The 20,020-nt window shown below is 60.4% G+C and overlaps 1 protein-coding gene across 2 annotated transcripts in view; it reads right to left on the bottom strand.

Moving 5' to 3' along the window:
• The window catches only part of CPT1B (carnitine palmitoyltransferase 1B), a 53,076-nt gene extending 35,205 nt beyond the window's left edge, over positions 1-17,871 (bottom strand). Inside the window, exons 1-5 of one of the 2 annotated variants that reach the window (XR_005290544.2) lie at positions 17,677-17,870; positions 11,833-11,992; positions 10,524-10,663; positions 9,895-10,066; positions 9,288-9,389 (exon numbers count right to left, since the gene is read on the bottom strand). Coding sequence is in view for 1 of the 2 variants with exons in the window: in XM_038386849.2 (XP_038242777.2) it covers positions 9,288-9,389; positions 9,895-10,066; positions 10,524-10,663; positions 11,833-11,973 (555 nt within the window). In the remaining variant the exon portion in view is untranslated. Of the gene's footprint in view, positions 1-9,287; positions 9,390-9,894; positions 10,067-10,523; positions 10,664-11,832; positions 11,993-17,676 lie in introns of both variants that reach the window. The other variant, XM_038386849.2, reaches the window with a different exon arrangement.
• Between the last annotated feature and the right edge of the window lie 2,149 nt (positions 17,872-20,020).

Raw genomic sequence — 20,020 nt, forward strand, 5'->3', positions numbered from 1 at the left:
CCCGCGCTGCCCCCCCATGTGCCCATGCTGCAGGGCAGAGCTCCTGAGGGTGCCCACTGGGCTGCATTTGTTCCCCTACAGACAGCCACCCAGCCAAGAGTGACATCCAGGGCTTCCCACGGCCAGGCCAGGGGGTCTGGCTCACTCTGCTCCTGCAGCGGATGGCCCCAGGCGTGTCTGTGCTGTGGTGCTTTCCCCATGCCCTAGCTCCAAGGATCCTGCGCTGTCCAACTGCAGCTCCCTGGAGCTGTCACTCCTTTGCTGCCCCCCGCCCCAGCCTGCCAGCCCGGCTATGAGCCTCAGCCTCCCAGCCCCCCCTTTACGCTGGCCCTCGCCTGGCCTCCTCACCCTCCTGGCCCATCTCCCTGCTCCCAGCACTGGGTACAGACACTTCAGTCCATTCAGGTTCTTCTGCAGCATCAGGGTCAGAGCGACTCCACCTGCTGCTTCACTGCGCCCACGGGCAGGACTGGCCCCGTTACTGGAGCCCCACTCCATGCCCGTTTCCTTCCCAGGACGGAGCTCTTCTAACGGGCCCTAGCAGTGGGGAGCCCACGAGCCAGAGATCCTGCGGGTGTCATGTCCTGGTACCAGCTAGAGACTGGCCGCAGAGCCACCTTACACACCCCGTAATGCCCTTTGATGCTTAGCCAGGTGTGGCGGAGGTTTGTGTAAATAACACAGTCAAGTCTCAGAGTTACGAACTGGCCAGTCAAGCCTCGTTTGGACCCAGAAGTGCGCAATCAGGGAGAAAAGCAAGTTCTGGACAGTGCTATGTTACACATGAACTACGAACAGGCTAACGGGAGAGTTAAAAAAGGACGTGACGAGGTCAGGGAGCTGCGTCTGGGCTTGTTTCGTTTCAGTTACGATGGCTACAAGCAGCATTTTTCTTCTGCACAGGGAAGTTTCTGAGCCGCATCAAGTCAATGCTCAGTTGTAACCGTTTGACAGAAGAATCGTAACGCTCGGGTCAGCGTCAGGCTGGGCACAGCCTCCATCCCCAGCATCCAGAACTCTCTGGTCCGACTATAGTGTACACACTGCACCACCTGGCGGCTGAACCGGCTCAGACAGTTTCACCTTTCATCACATCGCCCTCTTTAAATGCTCCATTCCTGCCATGGAAAATCTGTGGCTTTCAAGTTCAGTATGGATCAGTCTGTGTCTGAATCGTCCTGGTTTGCTAATTACACGACCCGAATGTGTAACAACTTGGTTGTCAGGCTGCCCATTAGTTACAAGGACGGGCTTTGGTCAGCTTGGCATTGTTGAGTCGTCCTCTTCTTGTTCTGCATCTGTAGAGGTTGCTCTGTTCATTGTTCTGAGGAACAAATTGTAGATGTCGATGGTTTCTGTTGAACTCTCCACTGTCGGTCATGATCACGTATGATCTGGGCTCTGAATTCATTTTCATTACAACAGCTGGAGTTGTCCATCCTTTTTCTCCATCCAATTTGACATGAACATGGTCACCAGGTTCTAGACCGGGCAGTTCTGTAACAGAGTGACGTCTGTTGTAAAAGTGTCCATATACTTTCCTAGCCTTTTCCTCCAATCTGGCCACTCTCTCCATGTCTGCCCACTTTGGAGATAGAACTACCTTTCCAACTTTGGAAAACAACCTGAGTTGTCTTCCCATCGGGAGCTGTGCTGGGCTATAGCCAGTACCTGCTATTGGCGTTGATCTGTAGCTCAGAGGAGCAAGGAGGGGATCTTCCTGCTGCAGGATTTTCTGGCTGTCTGTACAGCTCTCTCAGCCTCTCCATTCACTTGTGGGTAATGTGGGCTGCCAGTAATATGATCACAATCATATTTTGTTCAAAAGGACTTAAATTCTGCTGCAGTGAATTGTGGTCCATTGTCTGTCACTGTTTGTTCTGGAATGCCGAAGTGAGCAAAAGTGCACACCACTTTCTCTATAACACTATGTGACGTTGATGTCATGTCTTTCAAGTTCGTTATTGCCAACTGTAACCCACACACCTCCTGGGTGTGGTGCTCTGTCCCATCTAGTGGCACTGAGACAACGAGAGAAAGAGAGAGGGAGACAACAGCCATATGGCTTTTAGCTCATGCACTGAGCTCCCAAGATCCCAGCTTCAATCCTGCCCGTCGACAACCGGGGTCTGTCGCTGTTACATGTACACCTGGAAAAACAGTCTAAGATGATAAGGTCATGATGTCCTGTAAATCTGCAGCTTGTTCTTCCCAGGTTTGTCTGGTAGGGTTGTTGTTATTCATTTTCTTTGTGTTGTGATGGTTTGTTATTTCTGCAAGATTCACATGCAGATACTTTATGTCCTCACTGATGCCCAGCCACCACACTAACTGGTTGGCCCATTCACAGCATTTAGTTCATCCATGATGCCTTTCACAGATAAGATGTCACGGTGTCCCCGGGCGATGCTCTGGGACTGCTCCCTACGAAGCCAGGCAGGACTCTGGGGAAGTCTCCTTTCTGGGAGCAGCCTGTCTGCAGGACCCACAGCTCACCCGGCTTCCCCCTTCCTGGGTCTGACCTCGGAGCATCCAGCATCCTCTGCCCCTCCGTGCGCTTCCCACAGCGAGTCCGCCCAGGTGGGATCCTGGGGAAGCCAGAGGGTCCTGCCCCCCAACTTTGCAGTCAGACGTACTCTCAGCCAGCCAGTAAAACAGAAGGTTTATTAGATGACAGGAACATGGTCTAAGAGCTTGTAGGTGCAGAGAACAGGACCCCTCAGCTGGGTCCATTTTGGGGGGCAGTGAGCCAGACAACCATGTCTTCACTTCACTCCTCGTCCCCAGCCAGCCCCAACTGACTCACCATCCAGCCCCTCCTCCACTGGGCTTTGTCCCTTTCCCGGGCCAGGAGGTCACCGGATTCCTTTGTTCTCCAGCCCTTTAGCTCTCACCTTGCAGGGGGGAAGGGCCAGGCCATCAGGTGCCAGGAAACAGGGTGTCGGCCATTCTCTGTGTCCAGACCCCTGCACACACCTGTCCTCTAGGGCTCTGCAACAATCATACACCCTTATCCCACCCCCTAGATACTTAAGAACTGCATAGGGGAAACTGAGGCACCCCCACACTATTCAGAGGAAACATTAAGAACAGTCCCGCTTTGTCACATCTCTCCCCCCTTCGAGACCGAACTGAGCAGGGTCACTTTAGCTGGTGACCTGGGGAAGTTCGAACCCACCAATGTTCCCATGGATGCCCCAGCATCTCTCCCATTCCTTGCTGGGAGTTACACCAGGCCCTTCCAGTTTCACGCCCTCCCTTAGGTCGGGGTTGGTTGATAGCACTCGCATGCCGCATGTGGGAAGGTTTATGCGGCCCAGGACTTTTGCCACCCCAAAACCCCTGGGGGTCAAACTGGGATCGGGTCTTCTCCCAGAGCTGCAGTCTGGAGGGCTGCAATTCGGGCTCTCTTGGTTAAGAGCCCCCATCTTGACCTGGGCCACAGACTGTTCACTTACAGAACTAGCATGGAGACATCCCTTTCTCAACAACCTTGTCTCCCCAACAAGCTGGCCAAACACAGCCACTTGGTTAGAGGACTGTTTAACTTTCTTAACAGCTTTCACTCCTTCTGAGACCTTCTCAAAGCTATCCACACTGGATCCTTCAACAGGAAAGTCAGTGGATCCATTCACAACAGAAAATTTCTGGCTGTTAGGAACTGAAACTTTCTTGATTAAATCACTTTCCCACCCTTCAGTTGCAGTAAACTGCTTGCAAAGACTCCATGAGGATTCCTTTCCCCAGGGGCTTTTCTATGCAACAATTCACCCTTCACAGAAATTCTGCCCTTGCCCTCTTCACCTAGGGCTTGCTCTAGAGGAACACTTTCCTGAGCAACAACAGACTCTTTCTGGGTCTCACTTACATCCAGCATTACCTCTGGCCCATCAGGCAGATTCCTACACAATCCCCTTTCAGGCAAACTTTAGACTTCCTAGATAAAAGGTTGGAAGCCTTCTCCTTCCCTTTGCCACACACAAGTTCAGGAATCTTTTCCTTCTTGCTACAGGTTTCCACACCCTCAGTAGGTAACACAATCAAATCACCTTTCTGCTCTCCTTGTGCCCTGGCTAGGATCTCACCCTGATTAGACAGAGTTGCTACAGCCTTTCCCAACAATACACTAGCAACAGGCAAAATACAAGCACCAGAATTGTCTGGTCTCTGGGATTTTACATAGACACTAACTGGATGCGACCTAGTTACAGGGCCATTCTCCTGAGCAGACACAAATTTAGGATTATTTCTCTCCCCCACCCCACCCCACCCCCCACTGTTCCTCAGATATTCTTGTTAATTGCTGGAAATAGCCTACCTTGCTTGTCACCATGAAAGGTTTTCCTCCTTTCCCCCCTCTCCTGCTGGTGATGGCTTATCTTAAGTGATCACTCTCCTTACAGTTTTCAGAGTAGTAGCTGTGTTAGTCTGTATTCACAAAAAGAAAAGGAGTACTTGTGGCACCTTAGAGACTAACAAATTTATTAGAGCATAAGCTTTTGTGAGCTACAGCTCACTTCATCGGATGCATTTGGTGGAAAAAACAGAGGGGAGATTGATATACAGACTCAATCTCCCCTCTGTTTTTTCCACCAAATGCATCCGATGAAGTGAGCTGTAGCTCACGAAAGCTTATCCTCAAATAAATTTGTTAGTCTCTAAGGTGCCACAAGTCCTCCTTTTCTTTTTGCGAATACAGACTAACACGGCTGCTACTCTGAAACCCCAGGAATGTCTCCCCATTGACCATCACCTTCTGCTCCCACTGGGGGTCCGAGGGGCCTGAGCCCAGGAGACTCCACACAGACATATAGGTTGGGACCAGGAGTGGGAGCCTGTCCACCTCCCCACGCATCTGGCTGACGGAGTCTATGGCCTTGGGACCCAGCAAGCGAGTTAGACACCAGGGCTTTTTTCCAGAGGGTCCCCCTGGTTCAAATCGCCAGCCTGCTCAAAGGCGGTGAGGGGGGCATCCACATTCCCCTTCCCCCTTAACCAGGAGCAGCAATTTAGTATTGAGGTTCCCTGCGGAACTGGCACCCCGGGTCTATCCCCACTCACCCCTGGGAGGTCCCCTCTGCCTCTCCGCTCCACCATCGCCAGTTCATGCTGCTGCTGTGTCTGCAGCTCTTCCTCGGGCTCTCGCTGCCTCTCACAGTCCTCTTGCTCTCTCGGACTCAGCTCCAATCCCGTCCGTCTCCGATCCCCCGATGGGGAATCCGATCGTGAAGACCCCCGTCTGGTTGGGGACAGGAGTCTTGGGGATGCCTGGCTACCACTCCAGCTGCTCCCAGATCCTGCTATAGCCCCATTTGGGTCAGGAATCTGCTCCTTAGTGTGATCATCCTCCTCCAGCTGCACGATTAACTGTGCTTTGGGGAACTTTCCAGTGCGTAACCCTCTTTTTTTGCACAGGGTTACAACGTCCTTCTTAAGGAGACGGTGACAGGCCCTCACTCCGCTGTCCTCAAGTTGTTGTGGACTCACAGGCCTGTGTGCTCTCAGCTCCCCACGGTTTCCAGGGAGAACCCCTCGTGCGCCAGCCCTTCTCGAGGTCACCATCTCTTTGCCAGGGTCGAGCTGCAGACTCCTCCGCCCCTGGGACCGCTCGCTGCAATCCCCAGGGGAACCCTGTTACTGCAAAAGTCCTTCTCTCTCCCAGGGCCAAGCCGCAGGCTCCTCCGCCCCTGAGACTGCTCCATGCAGTACCCAGGGGGACCCCATTACTGCACAGTCCTTCTCACTGGTCACACACTCTCAGGGGTTAACCGCCCCCCGAAACCGCTCCTCTCTGAGTCTTACAGCACGCCTGGTCCTCGTCAATCCCTTCATTTTACTGCTCCTCAGTTACTTACTGCAGGAAGCGCCATCCACGGGGTGCAGTACATCCCACCGCTGACACCAGTTGTCACGGAGTCCCCGGGCGATGCTCTGGACCTGCTCCCTACAAAGCCAGGCAGGACTCTGGGGAAGTCTCCTCTCTGGGAGCAGCCTGTCTGCAGGACACACAGCTCCCCCGGCTCCCCCCTTCCTGGGTCTGACCTCGGAGCATCCAGCATCCTCTGCCCCTCCGTGCGCTTCCCACAGCGAGTCCGCCCAGGCGGGGTCCTGGGGAAGCCAGAGGGTCCTGCCCCCCAACTCCGCAGTCAGACGGTGACTCTCAGTCAGCCAGTAAAACAGAGGTTTATTAGACAACACGAACATGGTCTAACACAGAGCTTGTAGTTGCAGAGAACAGGACCCCTCAGCTGAGTCCATTTTGGGGGGCAGTGAGCCAGACAACCATGTCTGCACTTCATTCCTCGTCCCCAGCCAGCCCCAAACTGAAACTCTCTCCAGCCCCCCCCTCCTCTGGGCTTTGTCCCTTTCTGGGGCCAGGAGGTCACCGGATTCCTTTGTTCTCCAACCCTTTAGCTCTCACCTTGCAGGGGGGAAGGGCCCAGGCCATCAGTTGCCAGGATACAGGGTGTCGGCCATTTTCCATGTCCAGACCCCCTGCCCACACCTGCCCTCTAGGGCTCTGCAACGATCACACACCCTTATCCCACCACCTAGATACTTAAGACCTGCATAGGGGAAACTGAGGCACCCCCACAATATTCAGAGGAGACATTAAGAACAGTCCTGCTTCGTCACATAAGGTTTAGGATTTCTCCTCTCATTTCCTTTGGAATTACAATGCAATTGCCTTTAACCATGAGCAAGGCTATGAGTTGGTCACGCAGTTCACGGATTCTGGGTTTTAGGTGACCTCTGCAGCTTCAGCCCCAGGCTGTGGGGCTCAGACTGAGGCTTCCATCCCAGGCGGTGGGGCTCGGGCTTCCATGATTTATTGTTTATTGCCCACAACCTGTCTGTGACTTTTACTCAAAATACCCGTGACAAAATCTTAACCTTAATTATGAGTCCATTTGAGTCACTTACTTGTTCCCGCACTTCAAAGTAGCCTCTCATCACTTCCTTAACGCCCTTTATTTACTCGGGCAGCCGCCCCAGTGTAACTTAGAACGTCCTGAAGTTGTGTGTCTATCAGGGTTGTTTTTTTGCTGGAGTAGTCTCCTTCCTGGACACACTGGTCTGTGTGTGTCCACAGCATCCTCATACGCCTTTACGTCACCTTCAAGTTCATGGGTAGTTGGGTGTGATGCCGGGCTCCATGACGGAGTGTCTGCTACTTTCAGATTGTTCCCAGGAACATATCCAGCAATTGGGTTAAATCGCATTAACCTTAGCAATAGACACTGGCATCTCAGGGGGTGCTTGACCCAGGTCTTTTCCCCGATCAGGTTTACAAGCAGTTTAGGGTCTGTTATCAATCAGTGTAAACAAATGCAGGCCGCACACAGGGATCTGTAAAAGTGCTCACAAGCCCACACGCTTGCCAGGCCCTCCTTGCCAATCTGTGCAGATCGACTGTCTGCTTCGGTGAGTGTGCCAGAGCCAAGTGCAGCTGGCTTCCACTCTGAGCCCAGTTGTTGCAACACGACACCACAGAGGCCACAGCTGCTTGCGTCCACCCTGGCCCCATTGTGGGTTTGCTCAGATCACAGAACTCGAGAACTGGAGCTGCTGAGATAATTTCCTTTGCCTTTTTAAGGCAATGTCTTGATTTGGCCCCATAGCCACGGTGTGTTGGACTTTAACAGTTCATTCAGTGCAGGTGTAAATGACTTGTAGGTATCAACCAAAGTGACTGACCATCCCCAGTACATGTCTCAGTTCTGGTATGTGACTTGGTGCTGTCGATTCTGGAATTGCTCCTACTCAGGGCTAGGACTGATCCACTCAATTTCGGGGGCAGGGCGGAAATCATTTTTCTTTGTTTTGCTTCAGCCCAGACTGATTGATCAAGCCCAGGATTGTGTTGAGAGTTTTCAAAAGTTCCATCAATCAGAATTTCATCCATGGAACCTGCAGCTCCACTTGGTTCATTAACAGTTCTGCCATCGGTCTTTGGAAAATTTCAGGTGCACTGGTGATCCCAAAAGGTCATCTACAAAAGCAAAATCTCCCAAAGGGTGTGACAAGTGCAGTCAGTTTAGCACTTTCTTTGGCTAAAGGAATCTGCTGGAGGCAATCAGCTTGCAGAATACTGTAGCTCCTTTCACTTTGGGCAGGAAGTCAGCCAAGGGTGGGAGGATTTATTTTTCTCTTACCTTCCTCTTCTCATTAAGTCTTTTAAGATCCACACAGATTCATATTTTTCCATGTTTCTTTATAACTGGTGCCGTTGGGGCACACTATGCTATTGGCTCAGAGATTTTTTCAATTATGCCCATTCGCTCTATTCTCTTTAACTCAGTTTCCACTGTATGAAGTACGGGGATAGGAATCCTTCAAGGTGTATGTACACTGTATGGTTCAGCATCGTGTCTTAAGGTGATTTGTACTGGATCTCCTTTCAGAAGTCCAGTATCACCAAATATTCCATTGAGTTCTTCCACTTTTCTCACTAGGTCCATCCTAGTGCCACACTGCGGCTGAGAAGGCTGTTGGTTGGTGGTCCTTTGATCAAAAGCTATGTATTCAGAGTGTTTGTTATTTCTGTGGTAAACTGGCCCAAGTTCAGAAAACCTTCTTTGTGAGTTTGTTTGCAGTCTGAAGTCTTGCAAACTACCGTTTGTATTCTGTCCACTGGGGAGGTTTGTCAAAGCTGAAGTTCTCTGGGGCAATGAAGGGTGGTGTGTTGATGCAATCCTGCAAACTTTGTTGCTTGGTTCCTTCTGTTTCTGTTCTTAGTTTACTCCTGACACCATGTCATGTATTTCTATACCAGCTATGGACTGGCTTATATGCACCAGATGTGTTCAGCATAAGATCCTTTAATAAGCTGCCAGGTATGGCAGAGGTTATTTCAATAGGGTGTTTTACACACAGTGCCACTAAGGGGCTGAACAACAGAATACAGATTAGCATTTCATTTCACTGGGGAAGTGGCCATCATCTGCCATCCAGTCCCAGCAGGTGCTGCTCTTAGGAAATGCAGGAGTGGTACAGCCAGTCCCATAAGAGAACTACAAGGGGCAGTTGGGGACACTGAGATATAACAGATACAAGGAAAGGCAAATGGTCACCCCGGGCAGCGGAGCTCAGGCTGTGGCTTCCATCCCAGGCAGTGGGGCTCGGGCTTCCATGTTTTATTGTTTATTGCTCAAGACCCGTCTGTGACTTTTACTCAAAATACCCATGACAAAATCTTAACCTTAATCATGAGTCCATTTGAGTCCACTCACTGTCACAGGACGGTGGTGAGACGAGTCACTAAGTAAGATCGTGCCCACTCTTACCCTATGGATTGTGGCCTCCACGCTGGGAACGGGCAGCTTGGGCAGAGAGGTCTGGAAGCTGTAGAGCATGGGCTTGCGGCCAGACATCACCTTCACTAGAGCCTGAAAAGCAAAGGAAGGGGCTGGAGTGAAGGAGAAGGGGACTGAGCCCCCACACTCTGCCTGGTGCATTATTAACCATACCACACCCCCCACAGAGCCTTGTACCCCCTTCCACAGCCATGAACCACCCTCCCACCACACCAGGGGGGAAAGTAACTTAAAGGACTTACTGGTACACCGGAGTCTGGAGGAGGGGGCATGGCCTCAACCGGAAGAGGCGGGGTCTTTAAATACCCGGGCCCTTTAAATCAAGATTTAATGGCCCTTGGGCTCCGGCTGCGGTAGCAGCGGCGGGGAGCCCGGGCCTTTTAAATCACCCCCCGGAACTACCAGCTGCAGTGGCAGCTGGGAGCCCCGGAGTGATTTAAAAGGCCCGGGGCTCTGCCGCTGCAGGGAGCTCCAGGCCCTTTAAATCGCCAGCCTGGGGAAGCCGGTCCGGGCTGGTATGCCAGCTGACCTCCCTGTCGCACACATGCCCAGCAACGGGCTGCCCTCGCACACTCACCACCCAGACCCTGGTGCTCCGGCTCATCTTGCCATGGGGCTCGAACATCCAGCCGTGGTAGGAGAGCAGCAGCTTGAGAGACTGCCGGCAGAGCAGGATCCCCGAGAGCCAGACTCCCGTGGAGAAGAGCACGGCACTCAGCAGGGTCCGGTGTTGGAAGCTCAGGTAGCGGCTGCCATGAATGAGAAGAGGAAGCTCAATGCCGGGGCAGCCTTCCCCACCCTGCAAGCGCCTCTACCAGGCACCGTGGAGCAGCGTGGGGGCACCAGGGGCTCCGGGAATCACTGGCGGCTCCTGGGAAGGGAGCAGCAGCACCAGTGGGAAATCAGGGGAAAGGCAGGGGGGTCCCAGTGGACTTCAAGGGAAGTGTGGCCCAGTGGCTCGAGTGTGGCCTGGAACTGGGGAGCCCTGGGTTCAAGTCCCTGCTCTGGCACAGACTCCCTGTGTGACCTGGGCCAGTCACTTCACCTCTGGGGCCCAGCTGCCCCAGGGGGTGACAGACAGTAAAGACTGGGAGGCCCAGAGGCTGCAGTGATGGGCGCCAGGTAAGCCCCTGTCAGAGAGGGCACCCCAGGCGGGCGGAGAGGCCTGGGGCAGCTGGCCCTGCCGCGGGGGCGGCTGACACTCACCAGCTGGGCAGGTAGCGCTTGATGTGGCAGATCAGGCCCATGGACAGGTCAATGCGGCAGTACATGGAGCTCACTGTCGCCATGACAACCACCAGCCAGCTGGAGGGGGTGGCGGGGTACACGCCGGTCAGGACGCTGTTCTGGGGGGAGAGCGCGAGTCAGGGCCACGGGGGGCAGGGGCACCAGGGAGCTGCCTGCCTGGCACATCCCCGTGAGCCCCAGCATGCCTCCCCGCCCCCGCCCTGTGCACCGGTGCTGCAAGGCACCCCAGCCCGATGCCACGCGCCAGCCCCCGCGTGGTCCTGCACGGGGGTGCTGGCCCCACACCCGGCAGTGTCCCCGCCCCGACCCCCAGTGCCCACCAGCCCCAAACTTCGGCACTGCAGCCCCCCAACCCGGGGCCCTCCTGGCCCCGCACTCCTCTCCCAGTGTCCACCATAACCCCCCAGCACCGCACCCCCAAGTGCCTCCTGGCCCCACCCTTTGCCATGGCACCACCCAGCCCCATCCTGTGGCACCTCCCACCCCCACCGCACCCCCCCACCCAGTGTCCCCTGGCACCCCCACCAGCACCACAACTCCTCAGGGCCTCCCGTCAGCACACCCCAGCACTGCACCCCCCAGCCCCAGCACCCTCTGGCATCACGCCCCCTAGTACCCCCAGCCCCACCCTCTGGCATCACACACCCCCGGGCCCCTCCCAACACCCCCCAGCACCACACTCCCCTCGCAGTGCCCCCTGTAACCACCCCGCACTGCACCCCCCAGCCCCATCACCTCTGGCACCACACCCTCCAGTGCCCCCCAGCCCCATCACCTCTGGCACCACACACCCCCGGGCCCCTCCCAACACCCCCCAGCACCACACTCCCCTTGCAGTGCCCCCTGTAACCACCCCTGCACTGCACCCCCCAGCCCCATCACCTCTGGCACCACACCCTCCAGTGCCCCCCAGCCCCATCACCTCTGGCACCACACACCCCCGGGCCCCTCCCAACACCCCCCAGCACCACACTCCCCTTGCAGTGCCCCCTGTAACCACCCCTGCACTGCACCCCCCAGCCCCATCACCTCTGGCACCACACCCTCCAGTATGACAGCTCCCAGTACCACCTCTGCACCAACACTCCAGCACCGCCCCCCCCCAGTGCCCTCCCAGACCTACCCCCCGGCACTGCATTCCCCAGACCCCTTGGGCACTGCCATCCCAACAGTGCAGCCACACACACACTGCACCCCCCCGGCGCTCCCCCTAGCACCACCACCCCCAGTGCCCCCTGGCACCACCACCCTCTGGGGCCCAGCTCACCCTGATGCGGGCAAAGCGTTTCTTCCACGAGGCGACCCCAGACAGGTAGATCTGCTTGAGGGCCTCACGGCTCAGCCGGACATCGACGCCCTCGGGGGTCACCGTGAACTGGAAGGCCACAGCCTGGTGCGCTTCCGCCATCTTGGGGGCCCTGCGCTGCCTGCCGGGGGAGGGGCAGAGAGCAGGCATTGGGGTCCCCACTGAGCACGGGCACTCCCCCCCCTTCTCCCCGGCACCGACTCCTCCTGACACCCCTGCATGCGGCCCACAAAGCAGCGCTGCCCCCATCATCCCCCCGAGCAGGACCCAACAGCCACCCCCTGCCCGGGAAACAGGACCTCCCCGCCCCACGGGGAACGCCCGACCCCAGCCCGGGGCCCAGGCCGTGGCAGACGGAGGCAGCCCTGGAGGGCGCGGAGGGAAGGGGACCCCGAGCCTGGGCCACCAGCCCCCCCTCCCGGACCCTGCACACGCAGTAACAAGCCCCCGGCTCTCCCGGGGGGCTGGAAACAGAGCCCAAGAGGCCGGGCCCAGCTCTCTTCGGCTCCCGGCGCCGCGACCCGCCAGGGACCAGCTTGCTCCCGGAGCCCGATTCTCCGAGGAACCCCTGCCCCCCGGCAGCCACGCTCCGGCCCTGACCCCCCAGGGCGACAGGGACGGGGGGAGACGGAGCGTGAGCACGACACGGGGGGCCCGGGCCGCGCGGGGCTGCCCCAGGGCGCCAACCTCCTGACCCTGGCGCCCGACGTCCTGGGGGATCGATTCCGCCCCCCCCAACTGCCAGAGAACCCCCAGCCCCAGCCCCACCGCCGGCTCCCGCAGAGCCCAGAAAGGGCCCCGCCCCAGAGAGAGCACCCCCTGCCCCTGCCTCACCTCCCGCCCCAGAGAGGGCACCCCCTGCCCCTGACCCACCTCCCGCCCCCGAGAGAGCACCCCCTGCCCCTGCCCCACCTCCCGCCCCAGAGAGGGCACCCCCTGCCCCTGACCCACCTCCCGCCCCCGAGAGAGCACCCCCTGCCCCTGCCTCACCTCCCGCCCCAGAGAGGGCACCCCCTGCCCCTGACCCACCTCCCGCCCCTGAGAGAGCACCCCCTGCCCCTGCCCCACCTCCCGCCCCAGAGAGGGCACCCCTGCCCCTGCCCTACCTCCCGCCCCAGAGAGGGCACCCCTGCCCCTGCCCCACCTCCCGCCCCAGAGAGGGCACCCCTGCCCCTGCCCTACCTCCTGCCCCAGAGAGGGCACCCCTGCCCTGCCCCACTTACCGCCCCAGAGAGGGCACCCCCTGCCCCTGCCCCTGCCCCACCTCCCGCCCCAGAGCGGGCACCCCTGCCCCTGCCCCACCTCCCGCCCCAGAGAGGGCACACCCTTCCCCAGCCCCACGCCCTGCCTCCCCCACAGTGGACCCCTGAGCCCCAGCCTTGGCATGAACTGAAGCCCTCCAGGGGCTTTCCCCACAGAGGACTTCCTAGAGAGGGGAACCTCAGCCCCACTGCCCCCACAGGAGACTCCCCCCAGCCCAGGTTGTAGGCCCTGCTGTCCTCCCACAGGGAATCACTCCCAGGCACCCCTCCCTCAGGGGATGGCCCTCAACTCCAGCTCTCAGCCCCACTGCCCCCCCAACCCCAGGGTCCGTTACCCCCACAGGGGCTCAGCCTCGGGGGTAGTGAGGCTCGGGACCCCTTGTGGGGCTGGCGTAGGGAAGGGGTCCCTCCTACGCACTGTTTGAAAGCTGGGGCATAGTACGGAGTGCAGACCGCTGACACACCCCACTCTAGGTCCTGCTGCCCTCACGCGGCTCCCCACAGTACCCGTGGGGCCCTCCACCACCACCCACTAGGCCCTGCCAGCCAATCACACTCCATCGCTGCGGCAGCTGTGACACTCCCTGGGCTGGGGGCCAGCGTGCCATCACGCCAACGGGCAGCTTGGCCACGGCTCCCGGGTTTGCTTCCGTCACATGCAGCTGGGAATGGGCCAAGTGAGGGAAGGGTCAGAGCTACCCAGCTTCCTCGGAGCAGCAGGGAGAGGCACAGACCGACACGGCCAGCCGCGGGCACCAGCTCCCCAGTGGGCCGGCACACCGGCCGCAGACAGACACACGGACACCCCCGGGGCTGGCCCACCCGGCCGCAGACAGACACACGGACACCCCCGGGGCTGGCCCACCCGGCCGCAGACAGACACACGGACACCCCCGGGGCTGGCCCACCCGGCCGCAGACACCCCCTGGGCTGACACATGCAGCCAGGATCTGGGACGAGCTCACCCAAATTAGCGAGTGCTAAATGCTGGGTAAGGTCAAGGAGAGGAACAGCGTTTTTGCACTCAAAGCTCCTCGCTGGAAGGGCCCATGATCCCGGGAACCTCCCAAACCCCTTGCCCTGCTGGGTGTCTGACTCCTCACCATGATCTGCTTGGTCGCATGGTTCCCTCTAGCTCAGAGGTGGGCAAACCATGGCCCGCAGGCCACATCCAGCCCATGGGACCCTCCTACCCGGCCCCTGAGCTCCTGGCCCGGGAGGCTCGTCCCCTGGCCCCTCCCCCACTGTTCCCTCTTCCCCACAGCCTCAGCGTGCCACGCCAACCCGGTCTCTGGGCTGCGCGGTGCGTGGCGGCCTGACCCGGTCTCTGGGCTGCGCGGTGCGTGGCGGCCTGACCCGGTCTCTGGGCTGCGCGGCCCGGCGGCCTGACCCGGTCTCTGGGCTGCGCGGTGCGTGGCGGCCTGACCCGGTCTCTGGGCTGCGCGGCCCGGTGGCCTGACCTGGTCTCTGGGCTGCGCGGTGCGTGGCGGCCTGACCCGGTCTCTGGGCTGCGCGGTGCGTGGCGGCCTGATCCGGTCTCTGGGCTGTGTGGCCCGGCGGCCTGACCCGGTCTCTGGGCTGCGCGGTGCGTGGCGGCCTGACCCGGTCTCTGGGCTGCGCGGTGCGTGGCGGCCTGATCCGGTCTCTGGGCTGCGCGGCCCGGTGGCCTGACCTGGTCTCTGGGCTGTGCGGTGCGTGGCGGCCTGACCCGGTCTCTGGGCTGCGCGGCCCGGCGGCCTGACCCGGTCTCTGGGCTGCGCGGTGCGTGGCTGCCTGACCCGGTCTCTGGGCTGCGTGGCCCGGCGGCCTGACCCGGTCTCTGGGCTGCGCGGTGCGTGGCTGCCTGACCCGGTCTCTGGGCTGCGCGGTGCGTGGCTGCCTCCAGCTGGGCGCCTCCAGCGGCTGTAGCGCCACCAGCCACTGGTGCTCCAGGCGGCGCGGTAACGGGGCAGGGAGTGGGGAGGTTGGATAGAGGGCAGGAGAGTTCGGGGGGGGTGGTCAGGGGGTGGGGGTGTGGATGGGGTTGGAGTGGTCAGAGGGCAGGGAACAGAGGGGTTGAATAGGGGCAGGAGTCCTAGGGGGGCAAGCAGGAAGGAGGGGGAGGTTGGATGGGGCAGCGGGGGGCAATCAGGGGCAGGAGTTCCAGGGGCAGTCAGGGGACAGGGAGAAGGGGTGGTTGGATGGGGCAGGGGTCCCGGGAGGGACCGTCAGGAATGAGAGGAGAGGTTGGATGGGGCGTCAGGGGGCAATCAGGGGCACCGCCTGGTAGAGCCACTGTCTTCTCATGACAACTGCACACTATCCCCCAGCAGCACCCCCAGCAGGGAACCCGCTGAGCCTTGCACACTGTGGGGCAGCACGGAGCTGGCAGGGTCCCAGCCCCCCTCTGCTGGGGCCACATTCCCACTTTGCTACCCCAGGCCTCTGGGAACAGGGCTGCTAGGCCAGACCCTTGGAACCCGGGGTTCCCCTGGATATGGGGATCCCCAGGGCCTCCCTGGGGAGCAGAGACACGGCTGGCCCCACTCCAAGGCCTGAATCTGCCCCTGAGGCTGCAGAGCTGCCCCAGGGGCAGGCCAGAGGGGCAGCAGCCCCAGCTCTTGCCTGTGCAGTCCCCTGGAGCCTCTCCTGCAGCCTCAGCAGCCTGCCAGGTGCTGGACGCCAGCTCTGATCCCACCCGGCGGGGGATCCTGATGCCCCCTCGCAGGCGCTGGCTGAGCCGGGGAGGAAGCCAGGCCAGCACGGCCCCAGGGGCAGTGGATTCCCAGTCCTGCCAGGGCCAAGGGACTGCAGTCTCCTGGGGCAGCTCTGCGGCAGCCACCCTGCGATTCTTACTAGCGCTGGCCCGGGGCTGTCTCCCTCCCGGCCGCAGTGTAGGCGAACCCCAGCAGAAGGTGCTATCAGCTCGCTGGGGAGCCTGCGTGGGGGAACGCTCTGCCCTCCCCTTCCCGGGCAGCGGGGATGCGCCAGGCCCCCAGTCCTGCTGGGGCACTCAGCCCTGCAGAAGGGCCGGGGAAGTCTGGCAGGGAGGGGAGAGCAGGAGCCCCTTGGAGGCACCTGCCATAGAAATGGGGGCCTGCACTATGGGGCCCCGCTGGACCTTGCTGGGGGCCAGAGGCCAAAGGGCCGACACAGCCCAAGTGACAGCAACAAGCCCAGGGGCTGGCACAAGAGACGAAGGGACCCCAACAAGGCAAGGCCCAGGTAGCAAGGGCCAGCGCACCCCCTGCATGGCCAGCACCTCGAGCATGTCCCCAAACCCAGCGGGTTAGGAGACCTCCGTGTGAAGGAGCGGGACTGTTCTTAATGTTTCCTCTGAATAGTGTGAGGGTGCCTCAGTTTCCCCTGTGCAGTTCTTAAGTATCTAGGGGGTGGGGTAAGTGTGTGTGATCATTGCAGAGCCCGAGAGGGCAGGTGTGTGCAGGGGTCTGGACACAGAGAATGGCCGACACCCTGTTTCCTGGCAACTGATGGCCTGGGCCCTTCCCCCCTGCAAGGTGAGAGCTAAAGGGTTGGAGAACAAAGGAATCCGGTGACCTCCTGGCCCGGGAAAGGGACAAAGCCCAGAGGAGGGGGGACTGGAGAGAGTTTCAGTTTGGGGCTGGCTGGGGACATGGAGTGAAGTGCAGACGTGGTTGTCTGGCTCACTGCCCCCCAAAATGGACCCAGCTGAGGGGTCCTGTTCTCCGCACCTACAAGCTCTGTGTTAGACCATGTTCGTGTCATCTAATAAACCTTCTGTTTTACTGGCTGGCTGAGAGTCTCGTCTGACTGCGGAGTTGGGGGGCAGGACCCTCTGGTTTCCCCAGGACCCCGCCTGGGCAGACTCGCTGTGGGAGGCACACGTTGGGGCAGAGGATGCTGAATGCTCCGAGGTCAGACCCAGGAAGGGGGGAGCCGGGGGAGCTGTGGGTCCTGCAGACAGGCTGCTCCCAGAGAGGAGACTTCCCCAGAGCCCTGCCTGGCTTCATGGGGAGCAGCTCCAGAGCATCGCCCGGGGACTCCATGACACCCCAGCACAGGGACAATGTACCCCAAACACGAGGGAACACAGGCTGGAAATGGGCAGCATACCCCAGACTCCGTAGCCCCAAGCTCCCCAAAGGCCTATACAAAGGGACAGTGCACCCCTACATGTGCTGAGGACACCTCCCCCCCCAGCCAAGCCCAGCCATGGTCCAAAGGGGAGTGTTCATCCAAACCCACCATCTGCACCCCAAACCCGGCAGGAGCATGTACCACCCAAATGGACAGTGCATCCCCCACACGCCAAGGACACATGGAGGGGCAGGGGGCAACACACTAAAGACATGTGGAGCACAGGGGTCAGCACAGCCCGAAACACGCCCAGGATGGCCAGCAGCTGCAGCCCAGCTTACGGGCACCCTAGCCAGGGCACTGGGAGGCAATCAGCTGGACAGGCTGGGGACTTGGCTGGCGGCCAACTGAGGCAAAGCACAGCCTTGGCCCCACAAGGCCCATCCTGGGTGTGCAGCCCCAGCCCCAGGCCCTGCCCGGGGAGCCGAGCAGCAGACGCTGGTACCTGCTTAGAAGGTGCCGAGTCTCCGGGCGTCAGTGCCACGTCCGCCCTTGGCAGAGCCCCTAGGAACAGTGCGTCCTGCGTCCTTCAAACCCGCTGCTCTGCGTCCCCTGCCTGCCCCGCTCCACACTGCCTGTAACAGGACACCTGGCATCCGGCCTCCCTGCGGCCCTACATGGCATCCTGAAATCGGACCCTGCCCCTGTGGGCCACCCCCGCCTCCCCCTCTCACCCGTGCCCCTGCCTGCCTGCAGCCTGCCTGAGACCCTGGCTAGCAAAGGGCCAAGGACAGAAGTGTCTCACTCCATCCCTGCCCACGATGCCCCCTCCCCTGCCCAGCCCCCCATGCCCCTTCTCTGCCCCTCCTGGCAGCTGCCAGCTATAGCACATGGCTGCCTGTCCTGACCACTCCTGGCGCCGACCCAGGTGGGGCCTGGCTCTAGCACCGGCTGCTGCTGAGCTGCTCTTCCCGGAGAATGGCGGCTCCTCACCAGAGACAGCTACTTCAGCCCCAAGGGCAGCACACAAGCCAGGCGGGGGCACAACTGGGCCTGGCCATGCTGCCCTTCCCTCCCCTGCACAGGGGGAGGTGGGGACCTAGGTGGGTGAGTATCAGAGGGCAGCCTCTGCCCAGGGCACCCTCCTGCAGCAGGCCGCAGCATGGCAGGCATGCCTGCCTCAGTTTCCCCTTTCCGAGTCCCCAGTAACTCCACATACACTGTTTTGCCTCACCAATACCCTCCGTGGGGCTAGTTTATTATCAGGCATTTTGCAGACCGTCCCACACATTGGTTCTTTCTCTCCTGCAAAATCACCCAACCTCCCGGCCCACGACACCCCCCCCCCAATCTCACACACCAGCACCCGGACTCCCTGGCACTCCTGCCCCGTCCTTGTACCAGAGCCTCCCCAGTGTTACCCCACTCTGCCCAGCAGGGAGCCCCCAGCCTCTCGCCTGGGAAAGCCCCTTTACGGGGAGCATCCTCCCTCCCCAATCCCCTGCCCCCTCCATGGCTCTTATGGGTCCAGCTTGCTCCGCTGAGCCCCGGCCTTCAGCCCTCACCAGCCCCCCTTGCTGTTCTGCCCTCAGCTTCTCCCAGGGCCCAAACCTACCTGGGCCTCTCCCTCCCGCTGTTTTGCCTGGCCCCAGACAGCCCCCCGTCACGGAGTGTGGGGGAGTCCAGGGCCTGAACCCCTCTTCCCGGGAGTCACTGTGACTCTCAGCCAGCCAGTAAAACGGAAGCCAAACAGTAAAATTGGACGACAGGAACACAGTCTACATCAGAGCTTGTGGGTACAACCAGCACCCCTCCGTCAAGTCCTTCTGGGGGGCAGGGAGCTCAGACCCCAGCCCTGGGGTTCCCTGCGTTCCACCACCCAGCCCCAAACTGAAACTAACCCCCCCCAGCAGGCTCCCTCCTGCAGCCTTTGTCCACATTCCCAGGGCAGAGGTGTTACCTCCCTCTCCCCCTCCCGGCTCAGGTTACAGGCTCTCAGGGCTCCCGTCCCCAGTGAAACTCCCCTGCCACATTCCCAGGTCAACACTCCCCCCCCCCCCCCGCCCGGCTGCGTCACACCCCCACTGTGCCCCCCATTGGCCAAAGGGGAGCCGCTGTCCTGACACAGGGGCACTGGCTCTGCCTTGTCCCCAGCCTGCAGCCGCCCTGGGATGCTGCACGCACCTCACATGGCCCAAAACCAGCCCTGCCTGTGCCCCCCCCAACCCCGGTACTGGAGGGGAGGATGTCGCAGGGGGGCAGGAGGCTGGGGCTGGGCTGGGCTGGGCTGGACGCCCACCCAGCCAGGGGGCAGCCCGGGGCCTGCACCTTCGCTGGTGTGCAGGGAGTGTGGCTGCTCCAGCCCTGGGCTGAAGTGGCCGAGCCGCCCTGACCTCAAGGTGCCCCAGCCCCTGCCAACCCCACTGACCCCGTGTCCTTCCCCTGGGCCAGAGCCCCACTGAGCCAGCTCCCTGGAGCCAGCCACCAGCACGCAGCCCCCCCCTCCACCACCACAAGGGCACCTGGAGGAGAGTCCCCGGCCCAGGGCTCGCTGTGCCCGGCAGGGCTCTGCCCAGGCTGCAGCCGGGGGGGCGGCTGAGTGGGGCACGGCCCCGGGGGACTCAGTGTAGCCTCGGGAGGGCAGGGGGGATGGCAGGAAGGGGGGTGTGAGCGTGTGCGTGTGAGCGTGCCCAGGGTGCTCCAGGCACGGGCACCAGGGCCGAGTGGGCCAGGCCTGTCCCCTTCCCTCCCCGCACGCAGGAAGGCGAGAAACTCACCAAGACGCTCAGCAACCCCCGGTGCAGGGGGGTCCCCACATCTGGGACTAATGAGAGCCCACCCCCTCCCCT

The sequence above is a fragment of the Dermochelys coriacea genome, chromosome 1 (genome assembly GCF_009764565.3).
Source record: "Dermochelys coriacea isolate rDerCor1 chromosome 1, rDerCor1.pri.v4, whole genome shotgun sequence".
In the NCBI taxonomy this organism is placed as follows: Eukaryota; Metazoa; Chordata; order Testudines; family Dermochelyidae; genus Dermochelys; species Dermochelys coriacea.